Source organism: Heterocephalus glaber, unplaced genomic scaffold, assembly GCF_053883595.1.
Source record: "Heterocephalus glaber isolate CG9 unplaced genomic scaffold, H.glaber_assembly_v1.0 deba00001781, whole genome shotgun sequence".
NCBI lineage: Eukaryota > Metazoa > Chordata > Mammalia > Rodentia > Bathyergidae > Heterocephalus > Heterocephalus glaber.
This window is the reverse complement of record NW_028258467.1, coordinates 3,716,266-3,727,247: the sequence shown is the minus strand read 5'-3', so window position 1 is coordinate 3,727,247 and position 10,982 is coordinate 3,716,266. Positions and strand designations below refer to the sequence as shown.

General features: G+C 42.6%; 1 protein-coding gene and 1 pseudogene across 2 annotated transcripts in view; one reads left to right on the top strand and one right to left on the bottom strand.

Annotated features, from left to right (window-relative positions):
• Positions 1 to 5,123: 5,123 nt before the first annotated feature.
• Positions 5,124 to 6,478, top strand: LOC101698073 (lupus La protein homolog pseudogene; annotated as a pseudogene).
• A 3-nt stretch (positions 6,479 to 6,481) lies between these two features.
• Positions 6,482 to 10,982, bottom strand: part of Prss22 (serine protease 22) — a 48,265-nt gene continuing 43,764 nt past the window's right edge. For both annotated transcript variants that reach the window (XM_087203104.1, XM_087203105.1), the window contains exon 9: positions 6,482 to 10,972. In XM_087203104.1, the coding sequence (XP_087059230.1) occupies positions 10,060 to 10,972 (913 nt within the window). In that variant the 3' untranslated portion in view covers positions 6,482 to 10,059. The remainder of the gene's footprint in view (positions 10,973 to 10,982) is intronic.

The following is a 10,982-nucleotide window of genomic DNA, read 5'->3' as shown; positions in this document are numbered from 1 at the left end:
CACGACCTCGCATAGCTGTGGTCATCCATGCTGATTATTATTATTATAATAAAGTCTGTCATGCACCTGAGCTAAATGACAGAGTTGTGTCCTCAGGTGCCCTCAAGTGCCCTCAGATGCACAGGCTTCAACACGTCTGCCAGAAGCCCCCAACAACATGGAACCTGAATGATCTGTTCTGCCACTGGATTGCTAATAGGCTCTGGCAGCTCTTAAGTGATTTGTACCCACAATGAGTGACCAAAATCCAGAAAGAGAAAAAAGAAAGGGAACATACACTTGAGGAAGACCTGTGGGCCTCTCTTACCAGCTGAGAAAACACAGAGGCCGGGCACTGCCCCTCCCCCACCCCACATGGTGGGATACACTAACAAGCTGTTCCTGGAGTCATAAGAAATCTTCCTAAATCCCTGTTTCCATTAATTTTTATCACCCTCTAGCTCTCTGTCTCTCCCTGACAACCAAAATCAGAAGAAAATGTCAAAGGATTTGAGCCCTTTGAGTTGAAAACCTACCCTGGGGGAGAAGGGACACAAAGGGGTTTGCAGCTTTTCTAGGGGAGAGAAAGAAGGAAAGAAAAAGAAAAAACTAAACAGTCCTTCTCAGCTTGATTCCATAGAGTCAGAGAGGGAGAGAAACAAAACCATGCCCAAAGGACCTTACATCCTCGTGACTGGCTTCACCAAAATATGCTACCAGGTTCTGGGTTCTGAGGACTCCTTCTAGAGATTCTTTCTAGGTTCTCCTTGTCCTAAAAAAAGAATTAGATAAAACTAGCACAAAAGTTAATGAGGTTTTTTTGACAAACGACAGAGAAATGAGACCACCTGAGGAGGCTAATGGAAGGTAATGAGACACAGACTTTATTCACCTGGGTGCAGGTCAACTGAGGGCAAGAAAGCTGTTAGTCATGAACAAAGAACAGGCAGGGGATTTTATAGAGGACTGGGAAGAGGTCTGGTACACCTGTCATATATAAGAGTCAGAGCAAATATCTGTGGTCGAGGTCCATGCAGTGGTCAAGGCAGATGTGTGGATGTTACCAGGTAGCTTGGCACCAGGAAGATGTTGTGCTGTACTTTGTAGTCTTATCTCTTTTCTATAACATGCTGCTCTGTGTTCTGTCTGCCCAGAGACAGCACAGCCTGTGTTTGGTCTTTAGCCACCTGAAGGAGTGCCATGTTTTTGCTGAGGGCTTCAGTTTTTTTATCTGCTGAAACTGTAGTTTGGAATTAAAGAACATATTCATTAAACGGGTCATGGCCAGGTCAAGCCTGACAGTTTTACATTTATTAAAGGTAGAGAAAGAAACATGCTCTGCAGGGTGAGTGTTGGCTAGTTAAAGGTAGGAAAAGAAGTACAGTCTGCAGGGTGAGAGTGGACACTGTGAAAGAGAGACCATAGTGGCCAAGAGCTTAATGGCAGCCATCTTTTGTATCTCCCACTCCTCAGGCTCACATCAGGTCTAGGCCGTCCTATCAAAAACCTGCTTGAGTTCTCAAGAGAAGACAGGTGCACAGCTTGGCTGCTGCCTGTGTCCCAGAACTCTGTGATTGAGAGGTCACACCCACTTGTCCAGCCAGTTATCAATGCTCTAATCTCCTGGGTCAAAAGGATTTGTCACAGGACGGGGTTGGAGGGTGTTCCCATCAAGATGAGAAACCTAGACCCACCCTACCTGTGGAATTAAGTTGCAAGTTTGCAATTTCTCATCACAGAAAAAGAATGCTAAGGACATTTCAGTAAGAGGCATAAAGGGATTTATTTATGGAGTCTTGAGGATATATTTAAGATGAGTGATCTAGGATGTGTGTTTCTACTGTCAGGCTACCCATCTGGCAGGCTATATCAGAATGCAAACTATTTACATGTTTGAAGCTGAGATGTGCTGCCTACTAATATTGCTTCTGTCTCTAGAATGGAGGTGTGTGGGAGGAACTGCAATTTAGGGTTAAAAACATAGACTCAAAGCCCAATTTACAGACTTATTCTGTCTCAAGACCCTTAGGACTTTTTTTTGAGAGAGTTTCCTGGAAGGGAAAAAGGCTTGAGTAACTTTTGTAGCCTAAAGTTGTAGTTTTTTTGTTTTTAAGTATAATTTTTAAATTCTGATTTTCCTTGTCTCCTTTTTACCTATCTTTATTTTTTTGTTTTGTTTTGTTTTTTTGGCACTGGGGATCGAACTCGGGTCCTTGCACTTGTGCAGCAGGCAGTGAAACCACTGAACTAAATCCCTGGACCTTGTTTTGTTTTTTGGTTCCAGGGATTGAACTCAGAACCTTCTGCTTTCGAGGCAGGCAGCAGCACCACTGAGCTAAATCCCCAGCCCCCATCTTTATTTTTTTATCCTTCCTTAGGTTGACTGCAAAATCCACAACAGACCAAAAAAATAAAAGAAAAGAAAAAGAAAGAAATGGGAATAAAATTATAGCAGGAATTTTGAGGTGGTTTTTGCTGAAAGGGCTGACTCTTCACTTGGGATTACAGCTGGCTGATAGGTAACTAAATGTGCTACCAATATTTTTTTCTGACATTGGGGATTTATTGGAGGCCAATCAATCCTCCAACTGCTTAGAAAGGGGGATGGCAAAGGCTAAACTAAAAAAGACAAGAGATTTGCATAATTTCAAAGTATATGGGGGTGGGCCAGGAGGTTAGTGCCTCAGAGTAAGCAAAGACAAAGACTCTCTGAGCTAGCCATTATTTATTGGGTACACACAATAATTGGAGGGAGTATCAGGTGATTAGAGGGCAGAGGTAATCCTGTGTCCATGTGGATCTTTTTTTTTTGGTACCAGGGATTGAACTCAGGACCTTGTGCTTTTGAGGCAGGAGGGGGAACCACTGAGCTAAATCCCAGGCCCAATCCATGTGGATCTTATGCTGATGAGGATCTTAGGTCATGAGGATCTTATGTTGATGAGGGCGGAGCGAGAGCATTCTTACAGTAGTAGGTGGGACAAGATAGCAGGCTAATAAAGAAGTTGTCCTTCCCCCAGGTGAAACCTTTCTCTCTTTTTTTTTACTGCTACTGGGTTCTAGAACAACCAGGTTGTCTTCAGTTTATGCCCACTTGCCCTTGAGTGTCACAGTATCATGGGACCATTGAGGCCTCAACTTGTGACCGGGAGGCAAAACAGAGTTATGTTTCCAAGGTTGAAATAAGGAACCCACCCCTTTGTAGAATAAGTTTGCAGGTTCGCTGACCCCTTCACAAAACCAGAATTCTCATTAGGGATTGAGATCCTACTCTGCCTGGCTTGAGAACAGCCCTGATGGCCTTTTGAGCCATGATTTTGAAGTGGATGCCAGTCTTGCCAGAAATGCTGTTCTCACCAGAATGCCCTGCCCTGTCCTGCCCTGCCCAGTGTCAAGCAAGGACCCTTCCCTGGAGACCTACCCACCGTGTGTGTGTCCTCTGAGAGGCCCAGTATCCCTTCCAGGCATCCTCAGGCCCTTCCTGCCTGTCCTTGTTCTTCACTGATTCCCAGAGTGTGAGCTGCCTCCAACCCCCCAAAAAGCTGACTCACTGTGAGTGACATTGGGCAAGTTCCCAAAATTCCTTGTGCCTCAGTTTCCCTATCTGTAAAAAATGGGGCCATCTCTTGCCAGAAGTAGCAGGGCCGCCCATTCCCCTTCCCTGTGTCCCAATCCAGTACTCAGGCACCTCGTGCCTCTACCTCAGTGGGTCTGTGGGAGTCTGCCACTTACTCCCCGAGCATCCAGCCCTGCCTCTAACTCAGCCATCCAGCCGCTGAGAGCCAGGGCATGGTGCTATGCCCTTTTCTATATTTATTTGATAAAAGTCTCCTAAAGGAGCAGAAGTGTGGTTGGCCTGGGCTCCCAGCCCTGTGACTCCTCTGGTGAGGCTCCAGCCTGGCCAGAGCCTGCCTTGGTGGAGCCCACACCCAGGACCCCAGGGCCTGCTTTCCATGTGTGGCTTTCTCCTCCTTTTCAAAGCAATATAGGGGTTGCACACGCCTGGCAGACAGACTGGTTCCTCCCAAGGTGAGCCCATGAGTCTGATGGCATTTCTGGAGATGCAAATGAGAGAAGGTTGAGTCTGCACTCACTGGTGTCACATACTGAGAGAAGTCCTATTGTAAAGAAACAAAATGGAAAATGTCACAAAAAAGTTTGTACAAAGACAAATTTTTGTACTACATGGGGACTCTACCTGCATGTCAGCAATAAAACTTCCTTGTCTGGAATTTTTAAAAAAACAGAATTCTCAAGATGCATCAATGAGGCAAGAGAGAGGTTTATTAGACATAGATTTAGGACATATTCAGGAATGAAGTACATGAGCCGGGGATTTAGCTCAGTGGTTCTGCCGCCTGCCTTGAAAGTGTGAGGTCCAGAGTTCGATCCCTGGTATCAAAAAAAAAAAAAAAGAATGAAGTATATGTGCTCAGAGAAAAACAAGATGCATTACAGTTTGGAACTGGAAATTATACCTCTCTTGAAGGGGTAGAAAAGCCCAGGAAAAGGTGGCCCATCTCACAGAAGTTTATTAGCCCATTGTACAGGAATGGGCAAGGGTTTTGGGGTTTTTTTAAGGTAATTTGAACATTCTTTGGGTTCACTAAACCTGCTCCTTTATCTTAGGATCAGGCTCTTCCTGTTCCTTACTTTCTCCATTAAACCAATGTATGGACTTTTAGTATTCCTAAGGAGTTTTGGATGTGATGGGTCTGGTAGGGAGAGTCTAAATTTAACCCAATAAATGCTGATCTGTACCACCTTGGGTAACTTTGGCTGGTTCCAAGCTATAATCATCTTAAAAGTATAATTTTTAGGGCCTGGGATTTAGCTCATTGGTTCTGCCGCCTGACTCAAAAGTGCAAGGACCCCAGTTCGATGCCAGGTACCAAAAAAAAAAGTGTAATTTTTTAGTTATGATTTCCTTATCTCTTTTTAACTTATCTTTTATATTTTCTATCCTACCTCAAGAGGGGAAAGAAAGCAAATAGTCAAAAGAGCAGACCATGCACTCCCTGCTATAAGGAAGAGTATGTGAGAGACTGCAATCAAAACCCACGAAGAGTTAGGCTGGCGGCGCTGAGGAGTGGGGAGGTCCTCGTTGTTAGTGAAGCTGTGGCGCGCCTGTGGGACCACAGCCTTAAAGATTAGCCACAATGGCTGAAAATGGTGAGAATGAAAAACTAGCTGCTCTGGAGGCCAAAATCTGTCATCAAATTGAGTACTATTTTGGAGACTTCAATTTGCCACAGGACAAATTTTTAAAGGAACAGATCAAATTGGAGGAAGGCTGGGTACCCTTGGAAATAATGATAAAATTCAACAGGCTCAATCGCCTAACAACAGACTTTAATGTAATAGTTGAAGAATTGAGCAAATCTAAAGCAGAACTCATGGAAATCAGTGAAGATAAAACTAAAATCGGAAGATCTCCAAACAAACCCCTCCCTGAAGTGACTGATGAGTATAAAAATGATGTAAAAAACAGATCTGTTTATATTAAAGGCTTCCCAGCAGATGCAAACCTGGATGACATCAAAGAATGGCTAGAAGATAAAGGTCAAGTACTAAACATCCAGATGAGAAGAACATTACACAAAGCATTGAAGGGATCAATATTTGCTGTGTTTGATAACATTGAATCTGCTAAGAAGTTTGTAGAAACTCCAGGCTAGAAGTATAAAGACACAGACCTGCTAACTCTTTTTAAGGAACATTATTTTGCAAAGAAAAATGAAGAAAGAAAGCAAAATAAAGTGGAAGCTAAATTAAGAGCTAAACAAGAGCAAGAAGAACAACAGAAGTTAGCAGAAGATGCTGAAATGAAATCTCTAGAAGAAAAGATTGGATGCTTGCTGAAGTTCTCAGGTGACTTAGATGATCAGACCTGTAGAGAAGATTTGCACGTCCTTTTCTCAAATCATGGTGAAATAAAATGGATAGACTTTGTCAGAGGAGCAAAAGAGGGAGTAATTCTATTTAAAGAAAAAGCCAAGGAAGCACTGGATGAAGCCAAAGATGCAAATAATGGTAGCCTACAATTAAGGAACAAAGAAGTGACATGGGAAGTACTGGAAGGAGAGGTGGAGAAAGAAGCTTTGAAAAAAATCATAGAAGATAAACAAGAATCCCTAAACAAATGGAAATCAAAAGGTCACAGATTTAAAGGGAAAGGAAAAGGAAATAAAGCTGCCCAGCCTTGGATCTGCTAAAGGAAATGTACAGTTTCAGGGCAAGAAAACAAACTTTGATAGTGATGAAGAGCGTGATGAAAATGGTGCAGCTGGACCAGTGAAAAGAGCACGAGAAGAAACAGACAAAGAAGAGCCTGCATCAAAGCAACAGAAAACGGAAAACGGTGCTGGAGACCAGTAGTTTAGTGACCAATTTTTTTTTTAATTCATCTTAGATTTTAAGCTGCTTTTTGTCTTTGGAGGCTTTTAAAAAGAAAACCGAATTAGGTCCACTTCAATGTCCACCTGTAAAAAAGGACAATTATTTTGTTGTTGCTTTAACTTGCTTTTTGTTGTTGTTATCCACACACATTTTTTAAAAAATGTATAGTTGTTTGTGTTCACATGACTCACATATCAAAAGGAAGATTCTTCCACTAAATCGCCTTCATAATATGAGAATGTATTAGCATAAAATAACAAAATATATACTATATAAAAAGAAAAAAACCCATGAATACGAGATGGGTCATTTGGCCAGGGCTGCTCTGACTGTGAAGTAGCCAACTTTGCTGTCCTTTCTGTGGCTGCTGTCAGTATGGCAACCATCTGTGTTTGCTTCCCATTGAGGCAGGATTTTAAAAATTAAAAATAGGCTTAATTGAAAAAATAAAAGAGCAGGTGCCTGATTCTAAAATAAAGGAAAAGATTGAAAAATTCCCCAAAAAAGTTTCAATTACCAACAAGAAAAAGAGAAAGAAAGAAAGAAAGAAAGAGAGAAAGAAAGAAAAAAGAAAAGAAAGAAAATTGGGCCCATACCTGTAGAATGAGCTAGTACCTTTCTGGGGTGGGCCAACTTTTCCTAGGGTTTCTGTAAGACTGAGGGCCTTACCAAACGCTCCAAGGAGCTGACTGCAGCAATGAACACCCAGGAAGGAACACACCGGACAAGTTGGAAAATAAAACAGACCTTTATTAGTCTGGCCAGATGGCACTCCCAAAGCAAAATAGCTTAGAGAGGCAACTGGCTCAGAGTCCGAGGCTGTTTTATAGGGGGTTGAGGGGGAGTTTAACATGTAGATGTACGGAAAAAAAGGAACAAAGGTTAGTGGTCGACTGTCACGTACTGATGGTCAGCAGACACACACAGTAATGGTCACGACCGTCACGTACTGATGGTCGGCAGACACATTGATGGATTGTTCTACCGACAGTGGGCCTGGGAACATTCGTTCTCTGAACAAACAAGGGGTTGAGTAATTTACTTAGGAACTTTGTTTTGCTACAGATTTTATCTATTATCCCAGAACTAACAAGCACATTTTAACCATTAATTTTTAAATACAATAGAGGCTAGGGGAGTAATTGAATTTGGAATCATACCGTCCCACATTCCCCACTGATTTTCTGTAATCTAAGTAATCTTACCATAAATGTAGGCATCCATTGTATACAACAGCATGATAATAATAAGCATATACATATGATTATAATGGCAATGAATAGTTGTCGTAACCATTGTAAATTGGGCAGCCATTTAGGTAGCCATTTAAACAGAACCTCTGCCCTCCTCATCTTGTACTTTTTGAGCCAGATCTTCTAATTGTTCTATCTCCTCCTTAATCTTTGGACCATTATCGGTTAGATTAAAGCAGCACATATTTTTAATTTTTTCACAACCTTGGTGATGGAAGAGCAATAAATAGTCTATTGTAGCTCTATTATCCAAGATCACCTGTCTCTGTTCTTGTAGCCCTTGGTTAATTAATGCCAAAGCTGATGAAGTAGTATTTAATCTTTTGACCACCTTGCATGTTAATTTTTGTACTGCCTTCTCAGCATGGACTCCTATAGAAGGCAAGGCAACAAAAGATGCTATCATAGTTATTACTTCAGCATCTGTTAACAGACCTACATCATCATCACATCCTGGTGCAGTGTAAGGTGACCAACGTTTAGTTCTATTAGGCACAATCAAATCAGTTTTATCTGGCAATACTACAGATAGACGACTCAAGTCTTGGTTGAATTTGCTGGGATATAGTTGAAGGTTTCTCCTTCACAGGTGTAAAACCATCCTATTGGCAGGGAGATATGGCAATTGTTATAACAATTTTTTGTTTTACATGGCAGGGCATTTCTTTTAATTGTTTCATTTTCAGACATTTAGTTGTACATCTTTTATATACAGCACATTCAGTCTTATTTGACATGATCACTTTAGGCGTATATAATTTGACAGCATTTTTAGGCTTATGACATGTGACAGGTCCCCAATTATAACTATCTATATAAGTAAGGTTTTTTTCTGGAATATCCTTAAACAGGGTATAGGGCCATATTAACTCTAAAGGGGTGCATATCGGGATAAGACAACTTTCCAATACATAATGGAAATTCACATCAACACTTAAACAGAATTCAGATAGATTAAGCAAGTTTGCCAATTGAACTCATATATTTTTTGTGTGATCTAGTCCTCCTGAGGGCAATACTGTCAATGTCCTAGAAAATATTATCATGAAGGTGAAGCATTTCCAACCTGCTCCAATCTTAGCTTTTGGTTGCCCGGTTGGCTGATAATCTTCCATTTGTCCTTTTTGACATCCGCAGGGGGTCCTGGTTTTAGATGGTTGCGATGTATCCAGGCAGAATGCCCAGGCACCTTTACCGCCAAAGGAGTTGACAGGACAACAGGAACTATTCCTTTCCAGCGAGGTTCCAGGGTCTTGGAATCAAACCTGCGAATAAAAACCAAATCTCCTGGCTTATAGGGTAAAGGTTGTAAAGGTTTTTCATTTGGACTAGTCATTTTTTTTTGTAATGTCTCATGTAGCTCTGACTGAAGCTGATGAACTGCTTTTAAGGATTTAAGGAGGCGAAGGTGGGAAAACTTTTTCTTTAATTCTACATCTATTAATGGAATGATTGGGGGAGATCGCCCATAAATAATCTGGAAGAGGGACAGATTGAGGGGAGGCTTGGGAGTACACCTTATTCGGAGGAGGGCAAAAGGGAGAAGTTCTACCCAACCTAGTTCAGTCTCCAAGCATAATTTAGTCAGAATCTCCTTTAAAGTCCTATTTGTTTTTTCTACCTGTCCTGAACTTTGAGGTCTATAGGCACAGTGTAGGTTCCACTTTATTCCAAGAATATTATTAATTAATTTAGATATCTTAGCCGTAAAGGCTGGACCATTGTCGGACCTCAGAGCTAAGGGCAAACCAAAACGGGGAACTATTTCTGTCAGGAGCTTTTTAACTGTTACTTCAGCTGTCTCCCTCTTAGTGGGGTATGTTTTTACCCATCCTGAAAACGTATCCACAAAAACTAGCAGGTATTTGTACCCATACATGCCAGGCTTCATTTCAGTAAAGTCCAATTCCCAATGTTCTCCTGGAGTTAGTCCTCTGTGTTGGACCCCAGGGGGCCCGGTTACCCGATTAGCATTTACCTTGAGGCAGGTGGGGCATCGTCTCACCATGTCCTGGGCCTTTTGGGCTAATCTCTCGCTGACAAAATGAGGTTGTAGGGCAGCCATCATCCTTTTCTCGCCGAGGTGGATGGACTCATGTAGTTCTCGCAGCAACGTATCTGCTACAGCAGCTGGGAGCACCACCTTTCCATCTTTAGTTGTCCACCATCCATGTTCTCCTCGAGTCCAACATTTCCTGTTCATTTTTTAAATTTTTTTATCTGTGTATTCCGGTTTCTCTGGGAGCACGGCATGGGAAGCAGAACCATTTGTTTCCCCACTGATTTTTGGGCAGCTTGTTTGGCTGCCTGGTCAGCAGCATTATTACCAATCGTTTCGGGGCTAAGCCCCTTCTGGTGCCCACGGCAATGGATGATGGCGACCTCTTGAGGTAACCAGATTGTTTGTAGCAATGCCAATATCTCAGTCTTATTTTTTATTTCTTTTTGAGGTCAACAGTCCTCTATTTTGATAAATTTCCCCGTGTACATGGGCAGTGGCAAAAGCATAACGGCTATCAGTGAATATATTTATCCTTCTTCCTTTTCCCAATTTCAGAGCCTTGGTCAAGGCAATCAGCTCAGCTCTCTGAGCTGAAGTCCCTTGAGGTAGCCCCTGTTTCCATTTTACCTGTTGGTCCTGGTTGACTACCGCCACTCCAGCATATCGTACACCATCCCGAACGAAACTGTACCCATCAGTATAGAAAGTTATCTCTGCGTAGGGGAGGGCTTGGTCCGTTAGGTCCGGACGCCCTCCCCTCAAATTTTCAAGAGTCTTGAGACAATCACGGATGGGCAATTGTTCATCAGATTCCAGGAGTAGAGTAGACAGATTGAGGCTAGCGGTGGTGGCAAACTTAATGCGTGGCTGTTCTAATAAGAGTCCTTGATATTGTAACAGTCTGGCATTAGACAGCCATTTGTTAGGTGAGCTATTCAACAAGGGCTCAACGGCATGGGGAGTGATCAAAGTTAAATCCTGTCCAAAGGTCAATTTGTCAGCCTCTTGGGTTAAAACGGCTGCTGCTGCTACTGTCCTCAAACAAGTAGGCCACCCTCGGGCCACTGGGTCGAGCCTTTTTGAGAGGTATGCCACAGGCCACTTCCATGGCCCCAAAAGCTGAGTAATCATTCCCTTAGCTACCCCATTTTTCTCTGCCACATACAGGGTAAAGGGTTTGTTCAAGTCTGGCAATGCCAGGGCTGATGCCGATGCAAGTGCAGTCTTAAGCAATTGAAATGCCTGCTGGCAAGCCTCAGTCCATTCGAGGGGTGTATTTCCTCCCACTGTGGCCTCGTGCAGGGGTTTGGCAATCTCAGCAAAGCCAGGAATCCAAATCCTGCAATAGA